We start from the raw sequence: 20,616 nt of genomic DNA on the forward strand, positions 1-20,616 counted from the left end.
ATGTTAGGTAGTGCAGATTGCTAAAATCAGAATACCCATACTGTAATGGTTGATGGACGACAAGTAGATTTTAGACTTCCCAAGAAAAAGATAAATTTTGAACTAACTGATTAGCTACCAACATATTTGCAATCAGCATCACATAATCTTGAAAATATTCTTCCAAAACATAACTTGTACACAACAGCAGACAGCACACAAATGTGCTGCTGGCTGTAGCTATGTCCTGAGAAAATAAGTATGTTAAAAAATTGTCTTTCTCACAGAAATTATTTGGAAGAACAAAATGGTGGTTTTTCATAATTATCATTCAAGACATCAGTAATAAAATCCGGTGACATTATTCATTAATATTAATTACTTTCTTATCCTACATTTCCAACAGAGCCTTGACATGCAAAAGCAGCTCTGCCAGTTCACTGTGGTGAAACTCTACCATCTCCAAAGGCCGTATACTCATTCCTCAGCCATGCTGGAGCCTGAGGGACATCCCCATGAAAACACCAAAGCTTTACTTACTTTAATCTTGGAAACAATATTACTGCAGTCAAATATAAGTGTTTCCAGCTGCATCTTTGCTTGGAGGGGTTTTAGCTGTAATCTACAGGCCAGTAGGTAAAATTCATGCCTGGATGACTGAGGTTATTATTCAGAAATGACACTTCTACCAGGAAATAACAACACTGCATATTACCAAGTGGTAGCAACAGCACGCCTGTCCAACAAAATCAAAATCAAAACCTGGCACACTCTGCTTAACTATAGCCACTGCAGAAGGAGCAAACCAAGGTCTTCTTGCTACTTAAGAAACTCACCCTGCTCTCCCCTTTCAGTTCAGGATTACTGTGGTATCCATGCTCTGCCTTAGCTTTCTGTATTGGGAAAAATTTCACCCCTATAGGAGTAATTGTAGGCATGAAGAGGAGTCTTCTCATCATATTCTCTAGGAGTGTGCAAGTTTTCTTTTCAGTCCTCTGTAAGAGGCCAGGGTATTGGACCAAAACAGAGTTTTGAAAATAAATTCCAAGCACTTCCAGTTTTCTCTCTCCACACAAAGAAACACAATAATACTTGAGGAGTCACAGTGCCATGATGGGAAAACTCTAGAACATAACAGTTTCAAAAACATGAATTTCTTCTTTCTTTTTTTTTTTTTTTTTTTTTTTCTGAAAACAAGGCCATATTCATTGTGTTAAGAAATAAGCCATGCATAGGTCATCAAAATTAAAAAGAAAAATCATCAATGTTTTATACACAAGTGCACTTAATGCTCAGTTGAAAAAAAACAATGTATTAGAAGGCACAGAAAGCTTTGGATTGTTTTTCTTTTGTTTTAAAATACACAGGAGTTGCTTTAGTTGAAGAGGCACTGCTGTAACTTCTGGTAACTCAAATGGCTACCAGAGGATATTTTCTCCCATTACTTTAATATGTGGTATAAATATAGAAAAGGATGGGGTAGAAAAACAAAAGGATCAAAAGACAAAAAATCCCGATTATCATGTGCTATCAAAACAGCTATGAAGTGCTAATTCGGTGGTTTCATTTAGCCAGTAGAAATATAATTTTTTGTCATTCATTTAGTTTTAAAATAAGACCTCTCCCATAACACTTCATAGCCAAGAAAAGCAATTATATATTGGACACGTATAAGTGTTCAGCCCTTGAATACCAGGTATCTTTAAAATTATTGCCTTGGATGAACCATCTAAAGATTAGCAGACAAAAAAAGGACAAAGGGCTACAGACAGCTCAAAATTAGGAGCAGATTTGAAATTTCAGATAATGTCCCTGCATGACCCTACTTTAAGAAATAATAATTCTTGGACCCAATTGCAGCTCCATTAAAGCAATTGGCAAGATTCCTACTGACTTCAAAGAGGAAGGAATTCCACTGCAGCCCTGAAGAGCACAAAAAGCAGGTCTTGTATGCAGACACGGTACACTTCCCTCCAGGCCAAAGGTTTTTTTAAATCCTGAGATGTTGCAGTGCTGATAAGGCACCTCCAGAAACTTGTGTAACTTCTGTAACTCGAGAACACAATCCTGTCAACCACTGGAGAACGGGAGTGGCCAAAAAATTAGCCTGTTCATTTTCAGAGGGAAAAAGGAAAAAAAAAAAAATCCCAGAAAGTTGTGTTGCTTTGTTTTGTTGTGTTTTGTTTTTTAATCCTACGCAAGTAAATATCCACTGACAAATTAGATTTATGACTGTAGACAATAACACTATAGCACACAAGGCTCACGTGTGATATCGGTTGGCATCACTATTTGCACTTCCTTCTTAAGCTGAGGCTTTCCTTCTGCAGTAAGCTAGAAATAAAACACAACATAAACCCACTCACTTTTCTGGCAACTACCCCACTTTTCCTTGTTCACCTAAGTGTTACAAATCCTTTGGGAAACTTCCTTCTTCAGCTCCATTTCGACCTGGTTATTAACAGAAGAAGAGGTCAGAGTGCACATGTGACACCCTGGGAAGCTCTGTGACATCCCAGGCACATGATGATGATGGCTTCCCAGCGGCAGTGCGAAGACATTGGGCTGGAAACAAGAAAATCTTGCTCGGGTATAAGCTATTAATAGGTGAAAAAATCCTGGCACAGTCAGTGGTTCCAGCTTGCTGCAGAGTGGCAGCCTGGCTTCCAGAAGAACAGCTCCCTGAGGGGGTTAAAAAATGACAGTGAAGACTTACCTTTGACTTTTCCTTCACTCTCTGGGAGGGCATCCCAGGATGCTGCTACAGAGGTTGGTTTCCCCTTTAGTGGCCAAACATCCAAATTTTCAGGTGCACTGGAAGGAGCTGTGAAATAGCCATATGCAGACGAAGCAAGTAAGAAAAGCTGATCTATACAGCAAATACCTTTTGCTCCTCCTCCTCGTAGCAGAAATTCCCGTAAAGTCATTTCAAAGATAAATGTGAAGCACACACATGGCGCAGGTCCCTGCGTGCCTGTATTACATCTCTGTATGAGACTTCTGTCACGAAATTTTATTCCATACTTTTAGGAACAGGCTGTCTGCATGAGACTTCTACCGTCACTCAGCTCAAATGACATGGTGATTCGGTTGTTATGGACCACTTCCCTCTACCAAAAGGGCTCCATAGCTTCTCCATGGTGGAGGCAGGATTTAGATTTGCTGCCCACAGAGGACAGCAGTCAGGCCGCTCCTCCCAAAAGAAGGGGCATGCCCAGCTGTAGGGGTCCAAGCTGCTGACCCGTGCCCCAGGAATACCCAAACCATCTCCCTGTTCCCACCAAACTAGAGCAACTCTGGTGTGCTGGCCAGGGCACTGCTGCAAGGACACAGGCAGAAGGACTGAGGCTCTTCCCATGTCCCCAACCCTCTTCTGCCTCAGGCAAACACTTATTCTGGTTTTCCCTCAAGTCAGCCCTATCTCACAGCTTAAACCCTAAGACTTGTGTCACCCCAAGGACCTTTTGAATACATACCCGCCTCTGGGGTCCGTTGGTAAACAGACACACTCCATTTGCCTTCCTTTTCTCCTTCCAAGATTTGGACAGCAAACTCATACATGGTGTCAGGCAGCAGATTCTCCACCAGCGCCCGCCGGTTGGACACCTGCTTGTAATCCCACCTTGCTGATTCCCCTTTTTCCCGATAGCGAACACTGTATTGTCTGGGATTAGAAACACACAAAAATAAAAATTCACCTGTTGAAACCTAGAATTAACAGAATCAGAGAGAGATGCAGCTGCTTTCTGCTTGGCAAGCCTGCTGGGGGTTACTGGGGAAACTACCAAAACACAAAGTACCACCACCACCATAAGCCAGCACCTTGCAAGCATCTGCCTTCCTCTAATGGACTCTGACTGCCTTTGCTCCAAGGGGTCGACTCATCTTTCCAGCCTCTTACTCAAAACACCTTCTCCTTGGGGGGAAACCACAGGGATTTCTGAACCAAGCCAGGCATCCTGGGGGGTTCTACACCACCATCCCACCACCCTACGGCTGTGAGCGTGACTGGATGATTGAGAACCCCTCGCTCCCAGAGCAGTGCTGGCAGCTCGGTTCCCATGTGTCTGCCCAGATAATCGCTTCCCCAATGAAACCAAGAACATCTGAAACTTCCACTTCTCCTGCTGTGCCCCTTGGGGTGATTCAGTCCCACATTGCACAGCCCTTCACTCTTCCCATACTGAGCAACACAATCCAGCTCTTCCAGACCTCTGGCAATTTCCAGCCTGTTTCTCTGTTTATTTTGGTCTCCAACTGCTGTGACATGCTGCTGCAAGCCAAGCTCTCTCCCCCTCACAGGACACCCCAACCTGCTCAATAGATGGCACGGTCACAGATGGGTGTCTTTCCCATTGCAGGGAGATGCTTCCTTCACTTGCAGTTTGGTTGTCTTGAAGCTGTAGTCTATTCTGACAACTCTCTGCCTCTCTGCGGTCCATGCCCCATCCCCAGACCTTCTTTCCCCATGCACGCATGGGGGTTTGCAGACCATGGTGATATACCAACATTTGAATAGCAAAAAAACCCCTGGTTGGTACTGACAACTTTCGGAAGAGACCTAAACCCCTGTAGCTCAGTACTTACACAGACTTCTATATACTAGAGACCAGGGCGTAGAGAGGTCAGGAGGGTATATCACCCCACACCCATACGTCAGGTTTCTAACAGCTTCTCTGAAGCATCCCCTATCAGTCGCTGCCATAGGTAAGGCTATGCAAATTCCTACACTCTAAGCTAAATTTTTCTCCAAACCAACTGTAATTAAATAAACAAATGCAAAAGTAATCCACACTGCATTGGTAGCAGTTTGCCTTCAGTATGCATTCAGAAAGAAAACACAGGGGTAACTACCTATTTGCTGCAACCTTCTGTTTTTCATACAGTGGGTCTGTCCAAGCAACGAGCACAGACTGAGAGGACATAACTCGAACAGTTATGTCTTGTGCCACCTCCACTTCTTCCTCCTCTGAAATGGCAAAACAAAATAACCTTTCAATAACAATATCAGAGTTCTCATAAAAAAATAGTTACTGTCTTCAACTGATATTATAATACACACACAGCACAGATGAATAACAAATACAGCGGTAGTAGAAAACCAGGTACATTGGTTACTGATAGTACCCTATGGAAACATCATTTCTTCTGTTAGTTGTCTGCTTACAAGACCAGAGTACAAATATGTTCTACAGTCCTTCAATATTCTATCAGTTGCCAAACTCTTACTTACAGTGAATGCCTCATTAACATACTGACATTCATCATGTCTGACAAACTCACTACAAGAATTGCCTGGAGAGCAGAAATTTCACCATATGAAAAATCTTGATATTTTAAAGTTTTGTTTCATTTTGAAGGGAAATAAAACCAGGGACTGTCAAAAATTCTTCACAAGGCAGAACTCTTGCATATTTTACATTTTTGAGTGCTTCAAACACATTATTTTAATTCAGCTTTCCCATTTTTATGGTAAATAAGGCAACATTCTAAAGAAAAAAATAAAATAACTGACATGGGCTGTTCTGACATATCAGAATATATTTTCCAAATAATTTACAAAACTTTGAAATTAAGTGAAACTAATTTGATTTTTTTAAGGTTTTTAATTTTTATGAGACTCATTTTTCTATCTTTCCATCAATTTTTCAAATGTAGCCTACCTACCACCCCATGAAAGACTTCTTACTCTTCCTATTAGTGCCAGAGCATCCATTCCCAAGCCTCCCAGAGGCACAGAATGCATCAACTGCAACTTTCCAGTCCAAGTTTCACAGAAGAGTAACACTGGAAAAATATTGATGTCTCAGGGAAGGAAAAAGGCCAGCAAACTCCAGAGTATGGTTTCATTCTCCAGGGATCTTACTGATATGTGACTGAAGTCCAGGAAAAGATTGCCATTCTCTGCAGGGGTTCGCACGTTACCAAGAATCCCAGCCCTGCCTGCACAGAAGGCAGGCAGCAGGGAAGCACATTTCACTTCTTCCAATCAGATGTTTAATGCAGAGGGTTCTCTTTCAAGTTTTCCAAGCCAAACAGCTACTACTCAAAAGTGGCTGAGGGGACCCATCTACTACTCTCAAGTGGCTTAGGGGAGCTATTCACAAAGTTTCACAATGCGAGCACTTGAGGAGAGAAAGTGAGCATGAGAAGTGGATGGCATGGTCTTCCCAGAGAAGGTGTGAGGTGGGGTTTCAATACACCACGGTTCCTAGTTCTGACCAAGGTGTTATCCATCACCATCAAAATATCCGAAATGCTCTGCCACCCCCATGGCATCTCATCACAATGTGAGGGGGTGAGAAAGCTGGCATGGAGATGACTCAGAATCTCACTTATCCTTTTTAACCTTGGCAGCAGTATGTTATGCCTTCTTTCCAAAAGAAAGTGAAAACTTATGCTGGCCAGGCTTAGTCTTCTGAAAATCAACCCTTCAGAAAAAGGGGTGGAGATCTGACAAGAATGTATACTGTTGTGGAGGTCCTGGCTTCAATTTGGTCAAATCTTCTCATGTGGTTATTGCAGTACATAACATCTGCCAATAGCTATAGAGGAAGAGATTAAAAAACAAAACAAAAAAAACCCAACAACAGAAACCCAGCCAACTATGTTGCAGAGTTGTATCACTTTATTAATCCTGCTTGAATTAGAAAAGCAATCAGCTATCCACCAAGCTCTTTAACACACAAAGAAAAACTTAGCAGCTCTAGCACCAAAAGCCTTACAGTCTAAAAGTCACAACTCTATCTCCATGAATTGACAGCAGATGTGAAAGAAACATACCTGTGACTTTCCTCTTAGTTAAAGATGACCTATAGACAGGTTGGCTCCGTCCTTGGGAGCTCCTCGATGGCAGCGAAACCACATGAACTGATTCAGAGGCTGTACACAAAGGAATAAAAAAGAGGCTTTCCTGTAACCTTTCTTCATTGAAAAAAAAAAGGGCATGTCTTTTCAGGCAGAACTCTGGTTTATTCTTTACTGAGATACAAAAGGAGAAACTTCCTTGAAAGGTAGTTTATACATGGCATTTATGTCAGAGGTTTCAATATACATGCAGTTTAGAACAGTAAAGTTGGTGTTTTAGAAGCAGAAAAGCAAATTATTAACACAAAAAACCCCCACATTAAAAGAGTCCTATATTCAGCTTCGAGCTACTCTCTAGATAATTTCACTATTTAAAAAACATTTGTTCCCCTCTTTTAAAAAGCATAGTTTAAAAGCAATGAAAAGAAGTAGATGCTTCAAACCATGTTAGCCAGTATTTCTCATCAAGGTTAAGCACAGTACTGAACTCCCACTAAGTCCAAGACAAGGTTTCCATCAACTTCTGTGCTGCCTGGCCAGGCTCTCAGCCTCCACAGCAGCAGCACGTGCTGGGCATCAGGCGAACGGAGAAGCATCCTCCACATGCACCTGTCTCAGCCCTGCCACCTCGGCACAGGTGCCAGAGCAGCCCCTCCACGAGCGGTGTGCAGAAAGATGAAGAAACAGAGGAGATACTAGAGAAGCGATGAGAAGTTAAGAGATTCTTGATATAAAAAGGTGGAATAACTTAAAAAGGAGACTGGGAAATTCTCTCTCTTCAGATAAACAGAGATAAAGATGTGCATTTAATACAAAACCCACAAAGTAGAGGGTGTAATAGACATTTACATTGCAAAGACAGAAATTCTGGCAGCCATGTGTGATTTTGGAACTGTCACCCATTTTGTAACCCACGATCAGACCATCTGTGGGATGGGCTTCCAGCTTAGAGGAAAGATTTTAAAAGAAGCCTGACCTCGAGCAAACACACCCAAACAACAAGGAGCAGCCCAAGCTTGCAGGAAGAGGACCAAGGTACAGCTTGTGAGTGCAGACCCCGTGCCTGCTGGGGCTAGAGGAGCTCAGGCAGCAGGACAGAGACAGATCAGCCACAACACAGGCAAGTGACACAAGTATCCCAAAAGGAAAGCCTCAGCCCCTGGGGAAATAAAACTGTTGCAAACCTCATTGAAATGATTTGATGGAAAATCTTTTAAATAAAGGGCATGGGATCTAGGACACAAGTGCAAACCATCACAGCATGGCAGGGGAGCACAGAAGATGCCAACCTGACTTGGGAGTACTTGGTGACCAGGACCTCATGAAGGAACTGGGCATAACACTGACACACAAGTGTAACAGTCTAGTATGGAGCCCAGGAAAGGTTTAATGGTAAACATGGATACATTGAATTAAAGTAATATTTTTTTCTCCACTGGCCTGAAGTAATGTGGGGGCACGAAGTGTAAGAAGAAGACAAGAAACAATGAGCTTAAGAGTGGCCCCACCACATGCAAGGAGAAACTGAGCTGTGCTTCTTCTCCCCTGCCTTTCCCCACACTATTAATATGCGTAACTCGCATGTGGTGTTTCTTAAACACAACATGAAGTTCTGCTACACTTTCTACCCTGGTCATCATATTTTTCTGTTAAGAACATGTTACACAATGCAATTATAGTGAGCATTTTCATTTATAGGAAGAAGTCATTCTGATGGCTATAATAACACGTGATCTGTGATTCCCTGTCAGACACAGGGGATGACAGAAGTGTGCTTGCTCAGCTAGATGGGACCAGGGAAATGTGACTCACCTAGTTTTCTCGCTTCCTGGTTTTGTCGCTCCTGCAGCAGCGGAGCGTAGCTCATCCTTCGGCTGCTCTCTCCATACCCACGGGGGTAACCTTGGGATCTGCTGCGTGGACCCCTGAAGCCTGCTCCATAAGGTGGCCTCCACCGAAAAGATACCTTGCCATCTGGAGACTGGGCGTGCACTCTCAGAGGTCTGTTTGGCATGTCCTTCTCTTCAAAAAATAAGCAAACACACAAAACCCATCACCGTTATTATGAAATATGTGATGTATAGCAGTTCACATATGGCTGTTGAAAGTACATCTATTAAATTACATCTGAATAAAGGGTACAATTTTATGGTTTTTAAGTTTTGCTATAAAACCCAACTGCAGTAACAAGTTTTCCAAGTGGGATGCACAATACTCAATAGTGTCTTTTCCCGGGCTCTTCAGACAGGCTGGTGCAAGACACTGAAAGTGAAAACATATCGTAATACAATAACTCCTGCCAGAAACTGGGGATGACTTGTAGCTTTTCTGTTTAATCTTCTCCTTTTCTTGTTGTTGTTTTTAAATCCCCTTTCCCTTGTTTGGGCACACCAGTGCATTATTTTTTTGGCAAGTGCTAAAGGTCAGTGTCAAATGAAGCACAGAACTGTTACACTATTTTTAAACTTTCTTTTAGAAAGTACTCCACATTAAATGCAGATTCTCCTAAATCCATCACTAATGGTTCTGCTCTCTGACAGCCTCATATTTGACAGTTCTGCTCTGCACGTGCTTCAACTTTTCACTTCCCAAACTCCCATTACATGATCCCTTGAGCATCCAGCACTGTAACAGGTACCGTATGTGAGTCATTTATTTTTACATTTGCTGGCAAGTTAGCAGCGTTCTTTTAAGAAGTGACACTGATGCAAGGATTGCTCAAGCAATCAGTTTTTGTGGCATTCTCCATTGTATATGACCTGCACCATGCTACTGCGCTGGCTGCAAGCAGAGCAGCCAGAAACAGCAAGAAGAAGGGTGCTGGCAGCACCAGCCAGGACTGAGATCTCCCACGGCTGCAGTGATTTTTTGCCTCTTATGTTTTATATTTCACTCTCCAAGTAGGACTCTCTTCACCTCTTCTAGCAATACCATTCCACCGAGAGCAAGGCTGCATGAACTTGCCAGCACAGAGGTTACACACTGTATTTAAATCCTCTCACTCCCTGGCTAAGCTGTTTTTTGCAACCACAGCGATGTCAAGAGAACAAGAGACTGGGACAGAAGCAGCTGCCAGCCACAGAGACCTGGACAGACAATGAAAGACAGGGCAACAAAGTACCCCTGTCAGAGCAATAGTGAGATCCTATTTCCAGCTCCAGTTCAGGAGTTCATATTTATTCCTGATGGCACTTAAACATGTTACTTTAAGTATGTATTGATGCCTGCATGCCCCTATGTACACCAAAAACAGGTCCTTTTCCAATATTTCTGCCTAGTGACAACTTCTATAACCAAGTTGTTCACTAGGTCTTTATCTGCTGACAAGGTTGCATCTTATTATGACCTTCCAATAGATGTTCTTCTATTAAATTACCCTTTGGAAGGGACCATAATGACCCTCAAAGCTGTTTGCAGAGCTCCTCTTGAAATCCCTGTGAGAAATGCAAGGCTTCAGTGCTGATGAGGCATACAACACATGCAGAGAACAGCACACCCCCAGTAAACCCTGCTTTTCTACTGAAACACTGGGCAACAGCTCAGTGTGATTAACCTTGCCTTTTTATTTTGCCTACAGAGAGACATATCACCAGTTTAAACACATGGACTTTAACAGCTTCTCTCTTCTGGCTGCTCCTCACCACCCCAGCAAAACGAAACATCTATAAAACCAGATTAATCAGCCAAGTCAGCCAGTTTTACAGATTCTTTGTGTTGCCAAAGAAGAGTACACTAGTTGGATCACAGCAATGGATTTAGTCCTAAGTGTTTAACAAACAATAAAATGCTTTCTGCTATACAATAAATATGGTTGCTTTCATGAGACTCCCTGACCACTTCTCAAGGAACTTTCTCAGTCATGCACTCTATTAAAAAAAAACCACCTGCTCTCACACATTTTCTTTTTCTTGCTCTCCTGAGCAGTTGCTCAGCACAGATTTCCAAAGCCCATTAGTCACTGATCATGTAGGCACACAGCCTTCATTCACGGCACCACCACAGAGAACTGAAAGAGAGCAAAATTCAAGTTGAAAGAGACTGCTGGAAGTCTCTTATCCAACCTCCTGTTCAGACTAGCTCCAACACTGCACAATCATAGAATCATAAAATTATTTAGGTTGGAAAAGACCCACAAGATCATTGACTTCAACAGTTAACCTAATGCTGTCATTAAACCATGTCCCTAAGAACTTCATCTACATGTCTTTTAAACACCTCCAGGGTTGGTGACTCCACCGCTTCCCTGGGCAGTCTGTTCCAATGCTTGACAACCCTTTTGGTGAAGCAATTTTTCCTGATATCCAATCTAAACCTCTCCTAGTGCAACTTGACACCATTTCTTCTTGTCCTATAGCTTGTTATTTGGGAGAAGAGATCAACATCCACCTCACTACAACCTCCTTTCAGGTAGTTGTAGAGAGTTATAAGGTTTCCCGTCAGCCTCCTTTTCTCCAGGCTAAACAACCGCAACTCCCTCAGTTGTTCCTTATAAGGCTTGTGCTCCAGACCCTTCACCAGCTTCAATGAACTCTTTCACAATAGTCTAAATTTGGGCACATTGCCTGAATCACCAGCGGAAGATGGCTCTAACAGGTCCCAAGACAAGATTTTGGATCAGAATGAAAGCTGCACAGTTGACAGCTATTACAGTGCCTGTGGTTTCTTCTATCAGAGACAGTAGATATAACCTTTATAAAAGCGCACGGGACTGCAGCTGTCTGCTCCCCATTTAACGCCTACTCTGGCATGCCAGGAACTCAACTGGATTTCAACAAACTCTGAATGAGGTCTCAAATCAGTAGCAATGAAAAAGCGAAGTCTTCAGATGCATTCACTCCCAATGCCTTTTTTTCTAATAAATTTTGGGAACAGCTACCAAGTGTTTGATTGAACTGAAGGCTGATTCTTCCCCACCTTCCCAATATTAGCGCCTGTTAATACCACTAAGTTTTTCACTTTTGGTTCCAAAACTGATTTAACAGTTTTCTAGACCTCCACTCTGGCCAAATTAAATCAACCAGTAAAGATCTTCAGACTTCATCTAAAAAGCTACCTGAAATAAAAATAAAATAAAATATTTTTTTATGTTCTGGAAAATGAGAAAGTGTCACTCTCTTGTGCTCTCTTCTGTGTAGACATGCAACATTACCTACAGCTGCAGGAATTTGTATACAGTATCTTGGCCCCCAAAATGCAGGGCTGATTAAAGCCTCGGTATTGACTTTTTGCAGTTGAAAAGCCCACTGATGTTGCCAAAAGTCCTGTGCGTGTCAGGACTGTGAGAGAACATTTTACAAATGATGTAAGCCCAGAGCATGAGGTCTAAGCTGAAGGCAAAACATCCTCTAAACAACCACACAAGGAGGCAGCTTGCACTTGCCAAATCACACAAATTCTTCAGAGGGCCTCATCAATTATCTAGCAAAGGAAAACACAAAATAACTCCAGAAGAAAAGGGAAGTACTGACCCCTAGTAATCAATCTATAGCTGTGGGGGAAAATATCCCAAGCAACCCAAACCCATTAAGACATAAGTGCAAAAAGGTAGTTGAAATATGAGGTCACAAAAAATCAAGCACTTCAATTTACCACCACAAGTGTAGGTACAAAATATTTGCTTTTTCCTTCCCTAGTCAGCAAAAACTTTTCTGCATTTTCCTCCCATGTGCCATTACTCCAGGACTGGAAAACTGGACCTATAAAATGTGGTCTGCTGCTGAGAGGACACATATTTGGCATAGTCATATAGTCTATAAACATCTACCAACCTCTCTTTTCACTTCAGGCAGAAATTTGGGAGGCTAAGCACAGTGACCCAGCCATGGGCAAAGTGACAGCTAGAATAGAAAAGCTGTGGCTGCTTAGAGACAATGAACTCATCAGAAAGTGATCAACTGCCTTCGTTAGAAAAGGCCAAAAATGCCAGCTGGCAAATGAAATCCTGTCATGGGCAACTTGACCAGAAAACTTCACAGTCTGAACTGCAACAGCAGACTGGTGAGATTTTTTTGCTTATTTCATAGTGTTGGGTTTGTTTGTTTTATATTATTATTTTTTGTTTAAATTAAGTTCTAGTCATCAAATGAGACTGACTGACTTTGTACCTTGGATTTGAGACTACTGCTGCTTTACCAGACAAAACAGTATGGGAGATTAAACAAAATGTGCCACACTGCTCAGTTCATTCACCCTCCTCAAAGAGCAGATCCTTGTCTTAAAAAGTCCTTAAGTGTTCCTTAAGCACAACCAATTGTACTCTGAGATAATAACCTTGCACCACTGCCAATCTGCAAGAGTAACCCAGTTTCAGAGCTGAACAACTCAGTTTCTGAACAACCTGTAGCTGCCCTCCCCAAACCCATCACTAGGGCTAGAAAAGTATCTCAGCCAGCTGTTTTTCCCAGATATCTGAGCTATTTCTTTGGGATATAACACTCCTGCATATCATGCACTCTCATAAGTGTCTGAGCCCTAACACCATGAAGATATCACATGTACTTGTAGCAAAAAAAAAAAGACAGTGAATAAGCAAATAGAAAAAAGAGGCATTACATTTTGATTTTTCAGCTGGCAACTCTGAAATTAATTCCATTTGTGATGTAAGACCCTTTGTAAAACATCCACACTCCTAAAACCTATTGCGCTGGGCTCTCCTAAGTGCAACTGCTTGAGTGGTGACGCTCAGGTTCATGGCACACATGGCAAACACATCCTAGGGAACTTCTACAATTGCCCTTGTTTGGCAGCTTCTGAAACAAGACAGACATCTGCCCCGGGGTGCAGAAAAACCAAGGGACACCTACCCTGCAGGAGACACCAGGGAAGCCAGGGGGGAAAGCCCTACACTCAGGTGGATGTGTCCATGTACCAAGGGCTGTATCATGGACAGCCCTCTGCCAGGAAAAAGAGTTTATTGTTTTCAGAAATACTTTGCAACTTGATCACCCATCCCTTCTTCATGTCTGCATTGGGTGTCGTTTTCCGTATGGTGCTCAACCATCCTGCAGCAGGTAAATCACTTTGTGTCTTGGCTTTAAGGGTTGGGACAATTTCGATACATCCTCTTATTTTTTTCTCCTAATTTGAAACAGATTATGAAACAGAGTGTATTAGAAAGAGAAGAAAGCAGAGCTTTACTAGCAGTCAGGCATCTAAAGCTCTGTAGTCCTTTGTGCTACTCAAGGCTTTCAATCCAGTTGTTAATTCATGAACAGGAAAAGATAAATTATATTTTACTATGACTGACAGGCACAAGGGAAAGAGAACATCCCACCTTTCTCATCCAGCAATCCACACAGCTGTGGCTGCTTTGCTCCTTGCCTTCACATACTCTGACTGCTACCTACCTCCACAGAGCTATCCCAAAGCCACATCAGCAGAAACATTAAGAAGAAAGAGGACAGACAAAATACCACAGGAAGATACTTGTTTTCCACTCAAAAATTAATGTACCGTGTCACTTTGGCAAAGCATTACTGGATTTTTTTTTCAAGTAGACGGTTTGATCCAAGCTCTGTTGAGAAAATGGGAGTAATTCCACCAGCTTCAATGATGGCTGGATGGGGGCCATCCTGAGAAGAGTTTACTCTGCAAAGATATTTCCTGCAGTTGGTGAGCCAGCCCAAGCAGTGCTGATGTGGCCCTCTGAACCGAGATCTGCTGACTGCTCTGACTCCAGAAGACTCTGGGCTCGATGATTTACTTCAGAGCAACAGTGGCACAGAGCACAGTACTAGGTCTAGCAGGGCTCTTTGCAGCATTGCAGCAGTTAACACCTGCAAAAGCATGTATACAATTAGAGAAAGCAGGACTGAAATGGGAGAACAAATCTACTGGGTTGGTAGGTGCCCTAGCATTTTATAATACAGTCAACCTTGTCCCTCTGTGGGCTGATCATCTTTTTTAATGGCACTAATTTATACACTCAGCATCAGATCTCCTGGTATCGAGCCAATCAGTTAAAGCAGTGGAGACAAGTGGCACATAAAACCTTTGTTTCTTGCAGGAAAAAAAAAAAGCTCAGCACATTTCCACACACTCCTGCTTGGCGCAGAAAGCAGGGACTGGAACGGTTTAGTTCCTGCAAAGCACAATGGAAAGTGTGCCATAATTCACCGGGCTCCAGCCAACAGTTTTGGGCAGAGGACCAGTATCCAACGGTAATGTCTGATTTAAGCAAAGCCATTATTCTACCTCTGTAGAGGAGTTACCTGGCATCCAAAGGACATACGTTAAATTGACAGCATCAACAGAAGTTTCCAGTGCTCCCTTTGAAGAGTCCTCTGAATGCAAAGTACAGTAGGACTAGGGCATTTTCCAAATTCGGCAACGTATTTCTACATGTTTAGTGCCTTTATTTTGACTTAAGAACAACTGACAGTGAGTTCTTGAAGGCTTCACATTCTCCTGCTGACATCCACACACAAGTTTTCTTCTGTATCAGTGCCCTTTGAAGGGAGCCCACCGAGCTTGGGCTACCCTTCTCTCTCACATCCACTGCCTTTGGACACCTCCTGTCTGGGCTTCTCCAGTGACCAAACCACCATGGTGGTAATAAAGCCCAGCAACCCCGAAGAAGCTGTGAGAGCATGCCACAGCACTGGCCATGGTCTGCAAGCATCCATCTGGGATGTTGTTCAACACCTGTCTCTTCACTCAGTTGGAGGAAAGCTGTTAATGGAGGGATATCACCTTTGGGGTTCCTTGCGGGTACAGAACAGGCAAAATCAGCTGGCAAGGGTGCGGGAATGCCTTGACTGTGGCTGGCCTCACCACAGGACTAAGCTGGGGGGGTTAAGAAGCACTTCTGATGTTGGGACCAGAGGGCAAAGCGACCACAACAAGTTTATTTCAAAATACTTTCCACTGTGCTTTGGAAAGCACATCCCCTTCTCACACCCCAGCCCAGGTCATTGCCTCCATTTATCCACGCATGGCAGAGCAAACATGTTCAAAGTCAAAACCAGTCTGTGTCCTGCTCTGCAGGCTTCACGTCTCCATTGTCAAACACATGCACTGAAATGAGACATTTTTCTCATGGCTCTACATCAGTAAGCGTGGAGGACAAGACAGAAGACTGGCAAGTGGTACAGCTCTGTGGGATGCCAGGGAATCTGTAGGGACCACAGCTTAATCCCTGCCTTTCCTGACAAATCCAAAACAATAGATATACAGACTTTTACTATGATAGTATCTAACAGCAAAAAATATTCCAAATACTATTGCAGACTGTGAAAAAGAGCCTGGTAGCTGGTCCATAAATCATAATAACAATTTAAGATTTACCCTTGACTGACTTTTTACTTAACTAACCAACCACATGAACAGGCTTTGCTGCAGGAACACTGCAGGCTGTTCCCTCTAATGCAGGTGGAGGACTTGACACTTCCAGCTCCTCTGGGCCAGACTTCAGCCTTGGGGCTAAGACTACAGCTTTAACTTCAAGTTTCCTGAATTTCTATTGTTTAAGGCTTTTTAACACTAATATTTATTAAAAATAATATGTAAATATAATAATAAAGACATTCAAGTAACATGCATATGCTGGCAGGCTTAACATTTCCCTAAGATTATATATACATGCATATAAAATACAGATATATGACTCACAGGTAAAATTTAGAACAGACAACACACATTGGAAATATCAGAAGAAGACACGACAAAGAAGTAAACATCAAATGGAGAATATCATGCAAAGCAGTAGTATTCAAGACAAGGATCTGGTGGTTGTAGTTGCTCATGGATTAACCAAAATAAATAACAAAAAAAAAAAAATCAATATAATTCCTCCTGGATTGGTTGGAGCTTATTCTACACTGCTGTGCAGAGAAAACTCACTGCTGCAAGAACTGTGTCCCATAGCCAGTCACTATGTTTTAAGAAAGATACAAGCCCACTGAGGAAAGTCAAGAGGAGACTTATAAATACAGTAAGAAATCTAGAAAACATGACCTCAGAGCTAGAAGAAAGGAGAAACATCACAGTACCCAGGGACTGAAGCACTATGGGCTGGATCTGCAAAAGTAATGTCAAATGGATGCTGGAGTTCCCACAAGGAACATTGGCAAAACCTCTGCAGAGGGCACTTCCTACTGAATCCAAGTATCTCCTGAGGAGTTACCAGCAGTCTTCTGCTCTCCACAACACACACACTTCCTTAGGTCTTCTAGGTAACGCAGTGTATTCAGGAAATCACAAAATTATATTTCCTTTTCGTATTATCTACTGACAGTAAGTTTGACAGATGCCCTATTTGTTGTATAAAATCCTAAGTCTTCTCATGGGTTCTAAAAATACAGTTTTCCACTTAAAGAGTTGGTTCTCTCCTTTGTGTTGTACAGGAGTAGTTAAATATAAATTATTTCATTATCCTCTTTATAGTATCTGCTATTGCTGACACTAAGCCTCTTCCTTTCTTTCCTTGGCAAGTTTTTGGGAGATTTGCCCTTTTTCCCCAGAAATTTTTTGCTTAAAGATTAGTATTTTCTGGGCTTACTGAAGGTGGTCTATATATCAAGATGAACATGACTGACTCACGATTAACTATTAATACAAGCACCTCCCTGAGCTAGCAGAACAAAGCTGGTTCCCAAGGGAGGAGCACAGAAGGTGCCAGATTGCTATTCTCTATTATTCCCTACAGAGACCTGGAATTGACTTACACATTATGACAGAGAAGTCACTCCTTTCCACTGATTTATTGGGTTTTAATTGTCTGTCCGTCTGACCTCCCTGAAGACTGTGCCCTTGGTATCTTGCTCTGAACCACAAAATTGATCACTTAGCTATACTTGTGTATTTATACAGCCAAAAACTTTAAACTACAAGAAGAAATCAGTGCTCATGTTGTTCATCAGGAGGAACAGGCACTACAAGGAACACCAGCTTCAAAAGAATGATGGGTACAGTCACTGCAACCACACGCGAGGCAGAGACAACACGTATCTGGTTTGCACACTCTTTGGCAGGATGTCCTCCTCTTGTTAGTCGCCATGAGGACAGAGGGACAGAGGTGCCCTCTAAACCTGCTGTCTTACAGGTCTGTCTTGTTGGCTTGAACTGTCACTGTAGGATTGCTTTCTTTGACATAATTATGTTACTATAGCATGTATTTTTCATTTATGATCATCACATGGAGACTGACATTAGTCTCACAAGCACTTAAAAATATCCCCCACCACATGAACTTGAGTTCTTTGACTTGAGTTCATTCAAAGCTCTTTGATGCACTCTCAGCTGAAACCCTGGTAGCACCTTCAGTCTCCAGCTTATTTGGAAACCTATTCCCACTCTAGAGGAAGAGGCATCAAGTCATTGCTCCTTCAGGTCCATCGAGACAACAGAAAAACCAACCCAACAGTCCAAAAGAACTAAGCTGGAGGGTCAGGAGCTCTCCTGGCCGCACAGCTCCACTCCCCAGGGCTCCCCACTGCCACCCACACAGCCCAGGCTCCAAAACACATGGTTTACATCAGGCCACCGTTTCAGTTCCTGGAGAACTCCAGCCCACTGTTCGACTCAGCAGCCACTTCTGGGAGAATGAAACATGAAACCCATTCCAGCACCAGGCCTCCTGAAAACTTCCAAGCATAAGGCAGTGAGATGGATATGGATGGATATAGCATATACTGTAAAATCAAGTATGGTCCGTAGAGCTGTAACCTTTCTATAAAACCTTCAATTGCTAAGAGAAAATGGAGCAAAATTTAGTGAAGAATGTACTTTGTATGTCGTAAAAACTTTAATTGTTCTCCACTCGCTAATAAACAAAAAATGGAAAAAGCTGAACATTTGGCAGACCCATTTCAGAAGTGTTTTTAAAACTGGCTACTTCAAAAGCAGCATTGGAAAGTGGCTTTTTAACCTGCCACTTGAACTATCTCTTTTTCTAGATACATCCTATTGGTGTTGCTCTGCTTTTCTTGCTAGAATTGCTCTTTCTAATTTTCCTTTGGGTTCTCTTCACTGTATCTTTCAAGGTCCTGATATTTTAGCTCGCTTATATTTGAAGTATTTGAAGTTCTTCATCTGGAAAAAAACAATTTTATTTTGATGTATTGTTCTCTTTGACATGGCTCAACCACATCAGCCAGACATACTGCCAAAGGATTCATCTTCCTGTGCAGGACAGAGACCAAACTCTGACTCCGACTGCTTCAGGAGAGTCCAGTCACAGGATGAGAGCACAGATGGATTAGATGGCACCATCAGCAGAATTAGGCTCACAGCCTTTAAGCTTTTGATAACAAATCAATGTCAAATCTATAATATTTGAGTGAGTTTCAAATGCATATGCAGGTATCCTTTCAATCTTTGTTTACCAACTTTAAGCCTAACCTTTTCTGGGCTTAAAAATGGAAAGGGGTAGGGAGAGACTGGACCTCTGTGGTACTCCTGCTTTGACCCAAAGCTCCCTGGCTTCAATGGGAATCTGTCCTTTATCATGCTGGTCACTGGTAATTTGGTTTGCAAGAAGGAAGACTGACTGATTTAACAGAAAAGCAAGTTTATAGCAAAGCTAACCTATTGCTTTTACACCATCCATACGACAAAGAGGAATAGCATGAGCTGCCAATGGGCCTGATAAAGCCATTGATCCCAGCTGATTGCTCCACACACATCCCTTCAATCCATTATCCTCACGAAGGAGGGAATATTAGTGCTTCTCCCATGAGATGCACCTAAGGTTTCTCAGTGCTGACATTGCATCTCTGCACAGGACTCTTGGCTGTCTCAGCTTGCTCCTGTGATGCTCAGACCTTTCCTAGTGGGCATGAAACTCACATTCCTTCGCTTTGGTTGATATTCAACTGCAGAAATAGCACAAATATTGACTTACAACATCTTAAGCCTCATTTCTGAGATAAATCAGAGCCTAAGGGCACTTCAAGTGGTGAAGTCTGAATTTAATCTGACTGCAGTCACAAACATGACAAAAGCACAGGATAAAGCTAACTGAGCTTATTTTCCTCTAGATAACCCTTATATAGGCTGTTCTCTAGCCCGAGTCAGAAGTTTAGTGATGAGAAGGAAACTTGCCTGAGAAAATCAGAATGTGAACAGGGCAACTCATGCTGTGACAAGACATTGTCTGGAACAAAATGAACCCCTTCAAAGCTTGCGTCCTTCCACTCTGTGTTCATGACTGTAGTCTCCATGTTATTTTCACTTCCAATTTATTCTTGTTTTCATATTCACATTCTTTGTTTACTCAAAAGTGAGGTAATTTCTGTGTTTCTGCCAGTCTAAAATGAAGCATACAGTACCTCAAAACCATGTTGGAAAAGTAAAGAGCAAACATAACATTGCCACAAAGCTACCAGACCTACAATTTTGGTTAGTCGCCTCTTTAAAATCAGGGCCACCTAACTCATACTGCTTTTTAATGCATATTTTGCTGTCAAATCAGGCATTGAAAACACACCATCCATTAAAGAGAAGAGGTGGACACCACAGAAATCTGTCACACAGTGCTGAATACTTGGAAGCCACATGTCTCCCAGAACATTCCTGACTTCCACCTGCATGTGTGCACCATCCTTACACACTTCTTAACAGCTGCCTCTACAAACCCCAGATCCTTTAACTGTGTTGGCCCCGGATGCACAATTTAATCAATGTTAAAGCAGCCTGATCGTATCACAAGAGGTAACACTTCCATTAGTGGAGAGAAAGTGGCTTCAAACCCACTTCACATTGCTCTGATTGCAGAAGAAGAAGGTAGGAGAAGAAACCACCCCTGAGAGATTCCCGAGGCAGCTGGATCTCTCTAAGGGACTGCACAGCTCCTCAGAGCAGACCCAAGGCCACACACGTGTGACTGTATCT

General features: G+C 42.4%; 1 protein-coding gene across 2 annotated transcripts in view; it reads right to left on the reverse strand.

The window, feature by feature from the left end:
- The window catches only part of FNDC1 (fibronectin type III domain containing 1), a 68,273-nt gene that overhangs the window by 33,302 nt on the left and 14,355 nt on the right, over nt 1-20,616 (reverse strand). For both annotated transcript variants that reach the window (XM_082048368.1, XM_082048367.1), the window contains exons 2-6: nt 8,599-8,808; nt 6,763-6,861; nt 4,834-4,948; nt 3,456-3,643; nt 2,696-2,803 (exon numbers count right to left, since the gene is read on the reverse strand). In XM_082048368.1, the coding sequence (XP_081904494.1) occupies nt 2,696-2,803; nt 3,456-3,643; nt 4,834-4,948; nt 6,763-6,861; nt 8,599-8,808 (720 nt within the window). The remainder of the gene's footprint in view (nt 1-2,695; nt 2,804-3,455; nt 3,644-4,833; nt 4,949-6,762; nt 6,862-8,598; nt 8,809-20,616) is intronic.

This window comes from Streptopelia decaocto (genome assembly GCF_964273445.1).
Source record: "Streptopelia decaocto genome assembly, chromosome: 3".
Classification (NCBI taxonomy): Eukaryota; Metazoa; Chordata; class Aves; order Columbiformes; family Columbidae; genus Streptopelia; species Streptopelia decaocto.